Below are 15,423 nucleotides of genomic sequence, written 5' to 3'. Positions count from 1 at the left end.
GGCTGGATGGCATCACTGACTTGATGGACGTGAGTCTGAGTGAACTCCGGGAGTTGGTGATGGGCAGGGAGGCCTGGCATGCTGCAATTCACGGGGTTGCAAAGAGTCGGACACGACTGAGCGACTGAACTGAACTGGAAAATAGTATCTTGTTACTGTCTTAATTTGAACATCCCTAATTACTAATGAGATCAAGCATCTTTTGGTACATTATTCTGTATTTCCTCCTTCTTAAATGTAATTCAGGTCAAATGTTTGGTCTACTTTTTATTAGATGGCCTATCTACTTTTTATGGCTTTGTAAAAATCAATATATTGATTCTATATCATTCATACTAAACATTTGTGCATTATCTCTGTCACAAATATGTTCTCCCTGTTTGTCATTTGCCTTTAACTTTACTTTTGGGTCATTTAACAAACAGAAACTCTTAACTGAATTGTATATATATATTGGCCACATGCTGTGTGATTTGTGGTATCTTAGTTCCTCAGGGGTGAGAGCTCAGACCGTCAGGAAATTCCCAGAAAACTCTTAATTGTAATGTAGCTTAATTTATCAATATTTTCATTTTTGTTTAGAATTTTCTGTTCTTTAGTAAACTCTTTTGTATCAGTTCAGTTCAGTTCAGTTCAGTTCAGTTGCTCAGTCATGTCCGACTCTTTGCAACCCCATGAATCGCAGCACACCGGGCCTCCCTGCCCATCACCAACTCCCAGAGTTTACTCAGACTCACGTCCATCGAATCAGTGATGCCATCCAGCCATCTCATCCTCTGTCATCCTCTTCTCCTCCTGCCCCCAATCCCTCCCAGCATCAGAGTCTTTTCCAATGAGTCAACTCTTCGCATGAGGTGGCCAAAGTTCTGGAGTTTCAGCTTTAGCATCATTCCTTCCAAAGAAATCCCAGGGCTGATCTCCTTCAGAATGGACTGGTTGGATCTCCTTGCAGTCCAAGGGACTCTCAAGAGTCTTCTCCAACACCACAGTTCAAAAGCATCAATTCTTCGGCGCTCAGCCTTCTTCATAGTTCAACTCTCACATCCATACATGACCACTGGAAAAACCAAAGCCTTGACTAGACGGACCTTTGTTGGCAAAGTAATGTCTCTGCTTTTGAATATGCTATCTAGGTTGGTCATAGCTTTCCTTCCAAGAAGTAAGCGTCTTTTAATTTCATGGCTGCAGTCACCATCTACAGTGATTTTGGAGCCCCCAAAAATAAAGTCTGACACTGTTTCCACTGTTTTCCCATCTATTTTCCATGAAGTGATTGGACCAGATGCCACGATTGTATACTATGGCCCCAAACAATATTCTTCTCTCAGTTCGTCTGAAAGTTTTGATTTTTACTTTTAAACTTTTTGTCCATCAGAAATGGATGTTAGTGTCTGATTTGGATAGGGAATCCAATTTTACTTTTTCCCCATACAGACAATCAGCAATACCAGCTTCCGTTCATCTCTGACATAGAGCACTATGCCCTATTTGTGTGGAGTTGTTTCTTGGCTCTTTATTTTGCTCTGCTGGCCATGTTGTGTGTATTCATGTCATGACCACCTTGCCTTAATCATTCTTGTCTTATGTCTTGTTATCTGCCTAGGCAAGTCCTCCTTGCCATCTTCTTATTTAGCAATGTCTCGACTATTCTAGAATCTTTGCTGATTTACATTTTACTCCCAAAATGGGATCATAATGTTATTACTGGTTGATAACTTGCTTAAAAAAAACCTTAATAAATACTGTGACTATTTTGGAATTATATAATGCTGTAAAATATAATTTAAATAACTACATGATATATTATTATTTAGATATTCTATAATTTACTCATTTTATCCCCCATTCTTGATATGTAAGTTGTTGCCAAATTTCCCTTGTTATAAGCAGTTTTGTGGTGAATATTCCTGTGGTAAAATATTCATGTCTATTTTCTCAAGATGGAAGTAGGATGTCTAAGGATTTGCTCAATTTTAAGGTTTTTTTATAGAAATTACTACGTTATTTTTTTAGGAAGTTCATATGAACTGTGTGATAGTGAGGTCTCAGGGCAGGCACCCTTACTAAAAGGGAACATTATCATTCCCAAAACAAAAACCAAAAAAAAAAAAACCCTCACATTTTCCAGCTCCATGGGCAAATAATTTAAAACCAGGTTAAATTTGGTTTACAAATCTAATCTGGATTAGCACATCCTGTCTATTTTTGTAGTGAACAGCCCTGGGGTTTCGTACCGTGAACATGCACCTAAATATCATCTCCCTTTGTCCCATTAGAGGTACTGAGCTGGGCGGATGGCCCATGGAGAATCAGAGTGCCCTGCTGATGGAGTTTATCTTGCTGGGATTTCCTCTCAGCAGGCAGGTGGAGCTGCTGTTCCTGGTGTTCCTGCTGCCCTCGTTCCTGCTGGCGCTCCTGGGAACCTGCTCATCACCTCCGTGGTGCTGTCCTGGGCCCGCCTCCACGCCTCCATGTACTTCTTCCTGTGGAGCCTCTCCATCCTGGACATCCTCTTCACCTCTGTCATTTCCCCAAAGCACGGGCCACCTTAGTGTCTGGTGATAACACCATCTCCGTTGCTGGCTGTCACCCAGTGCTATATCTACTTCTTCCTGGGCACGGTAGAGTTTCTCCTGCTGACAGTCATGTCCTATAACTGCTACGCCACCATCTGCTGCCCCCTGTGGTACAGCACCATCATGAGGCCCCCTGTCTGCATCAGGACAGTTGTGTTCTCTTGGGCGGGAAGCTTCGTATCTGTGCTTTTTCCAACCATCCTCATCTCCCAGCTGCCCTTCTGCGACTCCGGCGTCATCAACCACTTCTTCTGTGACAGTGGACTTTGCTGGCCCCCACCTGTGCGGGCGCCACTGCCATCGAGCTGATGGATTTTATGCTTTCATCCACGGTCTTCCTCTGCGGCATAGTCCTCCTGGCCTTTTTCTACACGTACATCATCCTGACGATAGGAAGCATCCCTTCTGCAAGTGGAAGAAACAAGGCCTTCAAACCTGTGCTTCCCACTTGACCATAGCTGTGATTTCCAGCAGTATCGTGGTGTTTATCTATGTGACTCCCTCCCAGAAAGAATATCTGGAGGCCAACAAGCTTCCTTCAGTCCTGAGCAGTGTCGTGACTCCATTCCTCAACCCCTTCATGGGTACTCTGAGGAATGATACAGTGTTGAGGGTCCTCAGGGATGTGTGACTGGGGTTAAGCGGGTTTGGAAAAGAGGATGAGGACAATGCTGAGGAGAGGAGTGTCCTCTGTCAGTGACCACGGAGGAGGGGGATAGTTCCTCTTCCTCTTCACTACCAGGTACCCACTGTGCACACTCCCAGTATTAAAAGAGAGGAATTTTTTAGGAAAGAAAAAGAAAGGGGCATCCCGGGTGATCCAGTGGTTAAGACTCTGTGCTTCCCCTGCAAGGGGGGTGGCTATGATCTCTGGTCGGGGAACTAAGACCCCATATTCCATGCGGCATGGCCAAAAAGCAAAGATTAAAGAAAGAAATAAAAAGAAAAGAGAGGACTTGCCTTAGCAAAAGAGTGAGCTAGCTGAGGGATCCTGAGTGGTCTATAGCAGAAAGAAGCTGAGCTTGGAGACAGGGACTTGGACTCTGGCCTTGGTTCCAACTCTAACTCTGTGGCCACGGTGGTGTCACTGTGTCACCTGCCACTCTGGCCCTCAGTGCTCTCCTCTGAAGTGCATCAGGGCTTGACTTGATGATCTCCAAGTTCTGTCCACACTGAATATTCCAAGAATTGCAGAGGGGTCTACAGCCTGTGTGTGTCCTGTTTGAAGTCCCAACATATTTGACCCCCTTTCCTCATGGATCCTGAATACAACTCTTCTATCAACTTGACACAAAGTCTTTCCTAGTTTGTTCGCCATGGACGCCCTTTCCTTCTGTTTTCTCTAGGAATCTTTCTAGGAATAATCTTCGTTATTCTCCAGGCCACTGTCATACCCTGTGACCCACTGTCTTCCCTCAGTGGACATTTGGAATGACTGTGGTGGATATATGTAGTCCGTGTTATTTAATAACACTGCTTTCTGTGCTAGAACACATTCATAACACCCAACACTCTTGCATTCTTATGTAAGACATACCCTGTTCCCTCAGCTTCCAAGGACTGACCCACGGATGGATAATTTGACTGAAGGCACAATCCATTGCCTGGCCAGTGATCTATGACCTGTGTGGCTTGGCTGGGACAGATAAATTGTACAAACAAATGTCTCTTTTTTGAGGGTTTGAACTAACAGATGTAGTGATTCTACCAGACAATGGTGATGTTGCCTCTGGAAGCTCAAGGAGACTTGGTGCCTGGAGTGGCCATTTGGGGCAGGTACAAGCTGATGAGTAATTACTTTGGTGGGGGCAGGGGTCCCTCCATCTCTTCTCTTTTTTTTTTTTTTTCTTTTTTTATGTGATTGAAGTGTAGTTGATTTACAATTTGTGTTAGTTTCAGGTGTACACCAAAGTGATTCAGTTATACATATTCAGTTATGTATATTCACATATGTGTATATATGAATATATATTCTTTTTCAGGCACTTACCATTATAAGTTATTGCAACAAGCTGATGAGTAATGAGGAGCCCCGTCTGCCCATCATAGAGAGCAATAGAGAAAACAGAAAATAGAGAAGAGATGGGTGAGAGTCAGCTCAGTTGCAGAGACATGAGAGTGAAGGACCCTCTTCTCTAATGATTTCTCAGGTCAAGACGCTGACAGTTTTATTCCCTATTCCTGGATTTGATGAGGTTGTCTGTACCCGTATATCAAACCCCTCTTTATTGAGCACTTTTGAGAAGGTCATTATTTCTCATGACTCAAAAATAGTTTGACTAAAGCTTTCTCTCTGCACCAAGTGTAGCCCTTCCCCCTTACTGAGGAATTAGAAAGATGCCTATTTCTAACTAAACTTTTTGAATTCTTGGTGCCCAAACACTGCCTGAGATATTTGACTGGCACCATGTAGGTCTATGGCTCAGGTGAGTTCAAGCCAGATTTTTTTCAATGTCACCAGAAACACTAGGGTTTACAGTCCTGTCCCCCTTGACCTCTAGCGCTGCAGTATACACCTTGCCCGAATTAACACCTGTGCTTTTCATGGAACACACACCTAAGGCAACTCTGTAGAGTGCTGTGGAAACAAAGGCCACTCAGATGAGAATAGGGGCTATGGACTTCCCTGGTGGTCCAGTGGCTGAGACTCTGTGCTTCTGATGCAGGGGGCCCAGATTCAATCACTGGTCAGGGAACTAGAACGCAAATGGTGACAAATGGTGTGGTCAAGACCTCTTACATCTGTCACAGGTAATATCCTAATTTCATCTGGTAATTGCATAGCCATCTGTTAGCTAATTAGCTTTATCCAGAGGAAAAATAAACTTCTCATATCTTTATGACAGAAGGTAGTTTGAGAGTGAGGTGTCCTCCAAGCTAGGTTCCTATTCTCCCATGGAGACTGGGAGGAAGGGTGCCATCTTTCTTGATTCTACTTCAAAGAGATGGTTCCAAGGTCCTGAAGAAAGACTTGCTGGGTCACAAAGCTGGTCAGAGGCTGATTTAAAATTTAAAACTGAAGTTTTATGTACATTTAAGATTTATATATATAAACATACTTTAATATTTATGTACATTTCAAAGAACAGACAGAACTCACAAGTTTTCTAAAGTATATGTCTCAGAAAAGGGAAAGAGACAAAAAATTTGTCTCTTTTTCAACAGGGAGAATTTAGCCTTGTAGGTGAAAAATTAATCTAATAAACAAATGGAAACTTTCATTTGAGCTGACTTTGAGGATTATAACCCAAGAAGAGCATCTCAGAAAGCTCTGAGAACTGTTGAACCAGTAAAAAGTCAAGACACAGTTATATGAGTTTCTTGACATATGACAGAGGGTTGTATATCAAATGACATGTTATTGACAGTTAATGTAATCCAGATCTAAACTTCATTATGGGCTTCCCTGGTGGTTCAGATGACAAAGAGTCTGCCTGCAATGTGGGAGACCCGGGTTCAATCCCTGGGTTGGGAAGATCCCCTGGAGAAAGGAATGGCTACCCACTCCAGTATTCTTGTCTGGGAAATCCCATGGACAGAGGAGTCTGGCAAGCTACAGTCCATTGAGAGAGTCACAGAGAGTCTGACACGAATGAGCGACTAACACACACACACACACACACACACACACACACACACAGAGTTCATCATGGTAGATCAAGTTATACCTTATAAGATCAAAAAGAAATGTTATTTTTTGGGGGTGTGGCCTCCCTATGTGGCAAGTGGGATCTTCCCTGATCAGGGATAGAATTCATGTCCCCTGCACTGGGAACCGACAGTCTTAACCACTGGACAATCAGGGAAGTCCAGAAATGCTATCTTTAAGGAGTTCTGTTGATTCTAAGAGAATGTTGCTTTCTATGTTCGAGCAGGTATTCCTGCAAACTGGGGAGGTTTGGTTGATGCATAATTCAGATATACAATGCTTAACGGGGAAGAGAGGAGGCTAAAGGGCAGAGAAGAAATTTTTCTGTTTAAATTTTTCTTGTCTTGCTATAAAATATGAATTTTACCTCACAGCCTCTTACTTTACTTCTGTTTGACCTTACTCAGCCCTCTGGGAGTCCATTCCTGCAATGCTTTTTGCTTTCTCCAAGCTTTGTCAACTATCAGGTAAATGCCTGTGCTGGGCTAGGTAGGAATCAAAGTGAGCACACCTGATTCCCATGGCTCAGATGGTAAAGCATGGGAGACCTGGGTTGGAGACCTGGGTTCAATCCCTGGGTTGGGAAGATCCCCTGGAGAAGGAAATGGCTACCCAGTCCAGTATTCTTGCCTGGGAAATTCCATGGACAGAGGAGCCTGGTAGGTTACAGTCCATGGGGTCGCAAAGAGTCGGACACGACTGAGCGACTTCACTTGCACTAGTGACAGATGAATATAAATCAAAATGAGGATCACTTTTGACTGGAGAGCTTTTTTGTTTCTGATCTTTAATTTTTAACTGTAAAAATACACATTCATTGTAAAATTTCAGCCAGTCCTGAAAATAAACAATGAGAATGTTATCAGCCTATTCTACTCTCCAGCAGCAAATATTATTAATGAAGCAATTTATGCTTTTGAGACCACGCACCTCAGATGGGTCTTGAACCCACATCTTTTAACTGAGATCATACACTTGGTCTTAGGACTTAATAAAGCTTAGGTTCTTGATGTATTGTCACAGAAAGAATTCAGTTAGAGACAGTAATAGGTAAGAAGTGGACTTAGGAGAAGCACGTTCCACAGACAGAGTGTGGACTGTCAGAAGGTGAGAGGCCCTAAAATATGGGGTGGTTAGTTTTTACGGGTTGAGTAATTTCATAGGCTAATAAGTGGGAGATTTCCAGGCATTAGGCCACTGCCCACTTTTTGGCCTTTCATGATTGGCCTCAGAACTGTCATGACACTGGTGGGTGTGTCATTTAGCATGCTAATGAATTATAATGAATGTATAATAAGTCTCAAGGTCCACTGGAAGTTGAATCTTCTGCCATCTTGAGCTGCGTTGGTTGTAACCAATTTTTTTTTTTTGTCTTTCAAACTTTTATTTAAGGGAACTGATCCATGATGGATTTTAGATCTTGTTGAATGCAGCCACATCCACAGACTGTACCTACTCGTTGAAAGCAGTGATCTGCTCCTCCAGCATATCTGTTCCAACTTTGTCGTCTTCAACTACACATTGTATTTGAAGTTGTTTAATGCCATACCCAACCAGAACTAGTTTAGAAGAGCCCCAGACCACGCCGTCTGCTTGAATGCTTCTGACACATTCCTCTAGTTTTGCCATATCGGTCTCATCATCCCAAGGTTTCACATCTAATAAGATGGAAGACTTGGAGACAAGTGCTGGTTTTTGGCTTTCTTTGACTCATACTGGGCAAGGCCTTCTTCTCTTAGCCTCTTGGCTTCTCCACTTTCCTCCTCCTCCTCAGATCCAAAGAGATCAATGTCATCATCATCTTAACTATCTGTAGCTCCTCTTACTGTGGTGTCTTCCACATTAACAGGACCATACTTGCCCAAAGCTTTCTTCACTCCTGGCAGGCTGGCCTTTTCCTTCTCATAAGATTTGATGTGATTATACCGATGCAGGGCATGACACAAGTCGGCAGGTGGTGGGCCAGAGACGGCTTCAAATACTGCCACATCTGCTTGTGATGGCACGCACCCCTCGATGTAACTCTTGTCCTCCAAGTAGTCACTGAGCACCGGAGGCCAGCAGGGCTTTTCAAGTCTCCAAAACCCATGGCGATGGCTAATCTAGAACAGGAGGCAGTGGAGGAAAAGAGGCGAGCAACCGGTCAGCGCCAAGCGCTGAGGAAAAAAGGCGGTTCCAACCAGTTTTTGTCATACCCTACCGCTGAGTCTTTCTTTTAAAGCGTGTTCCCTGCCCCCTTCCCTCCTGTTTCACTTGTAGAACATGCACATATTTATTTATACAAACTTTTATTTTACAAAAATGGGATGGCATTATATGAATTATCTGCAAATTGATATTTTAAAATATCATTCCATGTCAATACCAACAAAACTACATAATTTACTTTTTGATGTCACATTTATAAACAGTGGACACTGAGATTTCTAGTATATTGTTAATGGTGCTAAAATTTATTAGCATAAAAATTTCTACTCTTAGTTCTTGTTGTTGTTTAGTCAGTAAGTTGTGTCCAACTCCTTTGCGACCCCATGGACTGTAGCCTGTCAGGCTTCTCTGTCCGTGGGATTTCCCAGACAAGAACACTGGAGTGGGTTGCCATTTCTTCTCCAGGGGGTCTTCCTAACCCAGCGATTGAACCTGCATCTCTTGCATTGCAGGCAGGATTTTTTTTACTGCTTAGCCACTAGGGAAGCCCTGATTATCTTGTAATAGAATATAAAAGTTTCTTCTTCCCTATTACAGGGTGACTGCATTTTTATATTCTATATTTATTGATATAGAAAGAATACATGTATACATACATACGTTTAAAAATATTTAATGCGGTTATTTCTAGATAGTGTAATTATGGATGATTTTTAAAATTAATGTATTTTAAATTAATTAATGTATTTATTTATTTTTGGCTGCACTGGGTCTTTGTAGCTGCTCTTGAGCTTTCTTTAGTCGTGGTGAGTGGGGGCTACTCTCTAGTTGCGGTTCCTGAGCTTCTCATCGTGGTAGCTTCTCTTGTTGCAGTACTCGGGCTTTATGTGCAGGGGCTTCAGTACAGTAGTTGCCGCTCACAGACTTAGTTGCTCCAAGGCATGTGGAATCTTCCCGGACCATGGATCTAACCAATGTCCCCTGTATTGGCAGGCAGAATCCTATCCACTGGACCACCAGGGAAGTCCTAAATGATTTTTAAAAAGTCCCGCTTCTCCTTATTTCTTTAAAATGAAAATGTTTTGTTCACACAAAAACGGAAAAATTTCCCAGAAATGAACTTCTGCTCAGGTCAGAGTCCAGTGGAACCATCGAATCTACCTAGGAATGCAAGGAATGAGCCCTAACATTGCATTAGTTTTTTTGGCAGCCTCATCCTTTACCACTTCAAACTGACCTTTCAGTCCACTAAAACCTTCATATTGGTTTAACATTTTCACATGAGCTGTGTCCTTGCTTTACTTGCTTGGTTCATTTTTTAGTGTAAGAGACTTGTCATTTGTCCCTGCTCATAGTTTGATCGCATCAGAAAACAACCAGTGCAGTTTTCTAATTGGTGAAGGCTCTTTTTTCCCTCAGCAGGATCCTTTGGGGGAAACAAAATACTGGAGCTTCACACAGGAGAACTAGCTGTCCCCTTTGAGCCGCTCAGGTAATTTTTCTCGGAACATTTTGAAATCTGACTTGAAATCTATAAAAGTTATGTCTGACCATCTTTCTTCGACATTCCAGGAAGTGACAAAATCAAAATAGAAACAGACTCATAGACACAGAGGACAAAGGAGTGGTAGCCAAGGGGACAGGGGTGAGGGAGCAGGTGAAATGGGCGAACGGGATTAAGAGGTACAGACTCCTAGTTATAAACAAGTCATGGGATGTAATGTACAGCACACGGACCAATGTCAATAATATTGTAATAACTGTGTTGGTGACAGGTGGTTACTAGGCTTATCATGGTGATCATTATATAATGTATAAAAATATTAATCACTATGTTATATACCTGAAACTAGTATAATATATCAATTATAATTCACTGTAAAAAAAATTCTAGTAAGTGAAATTGTCAGTAGGGCAAGAATGTACTAGGTGCTCTGCTTCCATCAGAGGGAGACTTGGAGTTGATGCCTTGGTTCTGGGACCTCTGGCACCTTAGTATCTTACCTTGGAACAGTTTTGCAACCTGAATTTAAAAAGCATCATCCCTCCATGTCTTCCTTTCATCTTAACATCTATTCTGTAACTCCTGCCAGGTGTTATTTTCCTGTCATCCAAATGCTTTCACTTACAGTTTTGTGATTTCCTTTTGGACTTACACACTCACTGTTGAGTCTTTAATTAGATCTGCTTCCTCTGAACACTGTTATCTTTCCATGGTCATCCTCCAGTCGTGAGTTCTACATCAACTATTGGCCTTCTTGTGAAAAGATTCAAGTTCCTTTCCCATTCTGGTCTTCTTTGATGCAGCACTTCCAGGCTTTAGGATTTTATTAAAGTTAACTAATTACAGGGGAAAATCTCTTGAAATTGATAAAAAAGAAATGATATTCCCTCTTATTCCAAACAATCTTAGAATGTCACCATTTTTTCATAAAAGAACATAGCTTAATCTTTGTAGGGTTAGAAAGGCTATAATTTCAGAATTAAAAAGTACTGAAAAAATATTATTTCATTTTAGACCAGAAGTCCTTTGTCACAGTCCAGCTCCAGTCTGCAGACTCAGGCAAGAAACTACTACTGTAATACCTGTTTGTTTGCTTGTTTTTAATTAATTTATTTTTTTAATTAAGGATAATTGCTTTACAGAATTTTGTTTTCTATCAAACCTCAACATGAATCAGCCATAGGTATACATAAGTCCCCTCCCTCTTGGACTTTCCTCCCGTCTCCCTCCCCATCCCACTCCTCTAGGTTGATGCAGAGCCCCTGTTTGAGTTCCCTGAGACATACAGCAAATTCCCATTGGTTATCTATTTTACATATGGTAATATAAGCCTCCATGTTACTCTTTCCATACATCTCACCCTCTCCTCCCCTCTCCCCGTGTCCATAAGTCTGTTCTCTATGTCTGTTTCTCCATTTTAATATTGATTTATTTATTTGGTTCTCTCAGGTCTTAGTTTGGCTTCCCAGGTGGTCCAGTGGTAAAGAATTTGCCTGCCAATGCAGGAGACATAAGAGACGCAGGTTTGATCCTTGGGTTGGGAAGATCTCCTGGAGAAGGAAAGGGCAACCCACTCCAGAATTCTTGCCTGGAAAACTCAATGGGCAGAGGAGCCTGGTGGGCTACAGTCTGTGGGTCACAAAGAGTCGGACACGACTGAGTGACTGAACACACACACACACACACACACACACACACACACGGGTCTTAGTTGCGGCGCACAGGCTGGGATCTTTAGTTGAGTCATGTGAACTCTTAGTTGCGGTAGGTAGGATCTAGTTCCTCGACAGGGATTGAACCCTGGCCCCCTGCTTTGGGAGCCCAGAGTCCTAGCCACTGGACCACCAAGGAAGTCCCTGTAATACATATTTAGGGAGCTTTATTTGGACACTTTTCTCTTTCCTTGAAAATTATGGGAAGTACATGATGCCCATTTTTTTAGTTACTGTATAATTTACCAGAGGTCCATAAATCTTTTGTTATAAGTCACAAGCCCTCCCCCAAATCCTGTTCTCTGACCCCATGTCAATTATCAGGTGTCAGCCTTGTGCTCTTTCTTTTCCAAAGTCAGACTCTTCAGTTCAGTTCAGTTCAGTTCAGTCTCTCAGTCGTGTCCCACTTTTTGTGACCCCATGAATCACAGCACACCAGGCCTCCCTGCCCATCACCAACTCCCGGAGTTCACTCAGACTCACATCCATCGAGTCAGTGATGCCATCCAGCCATCTCATCCTCTGTCATCCCCTTCTCCTCCTGCCCCCAATCCCTCCCAGCGTTAGAGTCTTTTCCAATGAGTCAACTCTTCGCATGAGGTGGCCAAAGTACTGGAATTTCAGGTTGAGCATCATTTCTCCCAAAGAAATCCCAGGACTGATCTCCTTCAGAATGGACTGGTTGGATCTCCTTGCAGTCCAAGGGACTCTCAAGAGTCTGCTCCAACACCACATTTCAAAAGCATCAATTCTTCAGTGCTCAGCCTTCTTCACAGTCCAACTCTCACATTCATACATGACTACTGGAAAAACCATAGCCTTGACTAGATGCTTCACACAGATGAAAATACCATCCCCAACCCAACATCCTTCAGAGTCATCTTTGTCCCAAGCTTCTTAAGGTTGTATAACTTGTTTTCACATGTATCAACTCAAAAACGAGATTGCCTAGTTATAACAGACTCCACATCAGGCCTCAGAACACACTGGAGGAAGGAGTATCATTAGCAAGGTCAGGTCTACAGAGTGTTGCTCCTGCCCCTTTACAGAATCACCAACCAACAGACTGGGGTCTTGTCTTCCTGGGTTGGAGGAGGGCTCTGTGCATCTATTGGCATCAACGGATCCTCCTTAATCTAGGAATTCATTATACTCACAAGTGTCAAGCTAGGATTGTCTTTCCTCCTCAACCCTAGTGAAGAGTGGTATTTAGTAGGATAAAGGTAAAGACTTCTCTGGTATAATAATGGTGAACTTATGCTATGGAAAACTGTCAACATGAACAAATGAAGAAATGGTTTGTCTTGAGCTATTCCCCCTGGATGGTGTTGGGACTGACCCTCAAAATCTCAAGTGCCTCACTTGCTTCTTTCCGCTAGACTAGGACCCTGGGGACTTCCCTGGTGGTCCAGTGGTTGAGATGTGGGTCTGATCCTTGGTTGGGGAACTAGGGCCCCACATGCTGTGGGGCAACTAAGCCCATGCATTGCCATAACTGAAGAGAAGCCCAGGTACTGAAATTAAGACCTGACACAGCAAATAAATATTAAAAAAAAAAAAGAGAGAGAGTTATAGATAGACCAGGACCCTGGTAGAGAGGGTGGAGCTCAGAGAGAAAGGACCCTCTAGACCCCATCTAAAGAGGATTCAGTGTGAACTGATAGGTCACATGATGAGAAAAGTGATGTTTTGCACCAATTATTACACACTATCATCAGTCAGTAGGATTATTTTCTATCTGGTTACAAAGTGTACCTGCAGCTGTGGGCTTTCAGTATGACATGCCAGAGTGAAGAGAGGTATTCATCAAGATTTCACCACCCCTTTGGCAATGAAATCAGACTGCATTTTTAGCACACGTATTTTGGTGTCTATCCTCGAGGAGGAAGTTATATTTAGCACATTTCCTGCTAGCCACTGAACGGTGCAAGACCTTCTGAGTCTGGAGTTAGTCACAGCCCTTTATGTCTGTCTGTGGAAGGTCTCCTTGTAAACTGCTAGGCCTGTGAGGGGCCTGAATTTATAGCGTGAACTGTAACCATAAATCCTTAGAACCCACCAGAAAAGGTGCCGATTGGGTGGTATATTCATAGTAATTTCTTAGTCCCTGCCCTGGGAAGGTTAGGAAGGCCCCAGTCAGATAGAGTGTGTGTGTGTACACGCTGGCATGCATTCATGTGCTGGGTGTGGTAGTATAAACAGGGCACTCTGACTGACCTTTCTTAGACTTAAAAAAAATTTTTTTTTAACTGGAGTATCGTTGATTTACAATGTGTTAGTTTCTGTTGTACAGCAAAGTGAATCAGCTATACATATACATGTATCCATTTTTTTTAGATTCTTTTCCCATTTAGGTTATTACAGAGTATTGAGAAGAGTTTCCTGTATAACTAGTGTATAACTATACATTAGTCAATCTATTTTATATATCAATTACAATTTCCCAATTTATCCCCTCCCTCTTTTCTCCCCTGGTAGCTGTAAGTTTGTTTTCTACCTCTGTGACTCTATTTCTGTTTTGTAAACAGGTCCATTTGTACCCTCAGATCCTTCTTGTACCTGCTTCTGAGCAATGCGTTTGCACTGTGCTGGAAAATCAGGTCAGTATGTTATGCAGCCTCCCAAAGAGAAGTGGTTCTGGAGGAAACAGGGGATGGACTTTCAGGGCCATAGGCCCTACTTCTCCACATGGATCTTCTGTGTCAAGGGTCAGAGACACATAGTCCCTTAGATCAGTGCCTGCAGACAGGGGGCATCAGAATCTCCCAGGGCATGTGTTTAAATGTAGATGTCACGGTCTAACTCCACACAGGTAGACTGAATCAAACTCTGGGCTGTACAGTCTGGGAATCTATTTTTTAAAAAGTACCCCAAGTTGTTTTGTGATGTCAGCAGGTTTGCTGACTACTGTCTCACCTGGCCTTTTCTCCAAGGGGATGGTAGCAGCACTCGGTGGACTCAGTGTTGACATCAAGTCCTTTTGGCTTTACCTCCTAAACATTTCTTGCATCTTCTATGTGTCCACTAGTCCCTGGCCAAGTCCAGGCTGCCAGCATCTCTGGCCTGGACCACTGCAGTGGCCTCCAAGGTTCCCCTGCAGGGACTCGTCCCCCACCAGTCAGTACTCCACATAGCAGCAGCGAGAGTGGTCATTTCCAGTCTCAGATTCTGTCACACTCCCCCAGATTCTGACCTTCACTCCGGTTATTTCTTCCCATTGCTTTTATTTATTTATTTTACATTTTAAGCCTAATTTTATTCTGAGTATCAATTACAAGAAAAGTGTTTTAAGCCACAGAATTTTTCATAAATAAGTAAAAGTGCAATAGCTCCATTATAGATGTATTACAAAGCAAATACAGTGAGGAGCTGGATTCACAACTGAAGAAAATTATACACATTACAGTGACTAGAATTACCATTATAAAGGCCGGAGGACGATTGGAATTGCTTCTTCTCTGATGGTATTTCTAAAACGCATTATTCATAGTGATGGTAGTAACTATCCACAGGTTTTCAAAAACTTTATAGGGAGAGATACTTTCATTTATTTTATTCTTTTTTAAACACAGAGCTTATATCTGGGCAAAAATTACTACCAAAATTTATAAATATAGAACCAGATATTTGATTATTTTATATTTATTTGTATACCCTAAAGAGAAATAAATCTAAATTACTTGGTATCATATAGATAAAGAGTAAAATTTTTCTCTATAAATAGCCATAAATATTAGGACAAATTAAAAGAAGAAAAAAAATATTGAGACAAATTTCTCAAAACCTCTGAATTCTGATTTTAAAAATAGTTTTTCATTGTACTGAAGTGATTTA

At 42.2% G+C, this 15,423-nt stretch overlaps 1 protein-coding gene and 1 pseudogene across 1 annotated transcript; one reads left to right on the top strand and one right to left on the bottom strand.

Moving 5' to 3' along the window:
* The first annotated feature begins 2,301 nt into the window (after positions 1 to 2,301).
* On the top strand, positions 2,302 to 3,295 carry OR6J1 (olfactory receptor family 6 subfamily J member 1). Its single transcript, XM_068993283.1, is given in 7 exon segments — positions 2,302 to 2,413; positions 2,416 to 2,535; positions 2,538 to 2,586; positions 2,588 to 2,838; positions 2,841 to 3,005; positions 3,008 to 3,221; positions 3,223 to 3,295. Coding segments are annotated over 7 exon segments (984 nt in total).
* A 4,343-nt stretch (positions 3,296 to 7,638) lies between these two features.
* LOC138074191 (elongation factor 1-beta pseudogene) lies at positions 7,639 to 8,314 on the bottom strand (annotated as a pseudogene).
* Between the last annotated feature and the right edge of the window lie 7,109 nt (positions 8,315 to 15,423).

This window comes from Capricornis sumatraensis, chromosome 2 (assembly GCF_032405125.1).
Source record: "Capricornis sumatraensis isolate serow.1 chromosome 2, serow.2, whole genome shotgun sequence".
Taxonomy (NCBI): Eukaryota; Metazoa; Chordata; class Mammalia; order Artiodactyla; family Bovidae; genus Capricornis; species Capricornis sumatraensis.
The sequence above is the reverse complement of the archived record's forward strand: the minus strand, read 5'-3'. Positions and strand labels throughout refer to the sequence as shown.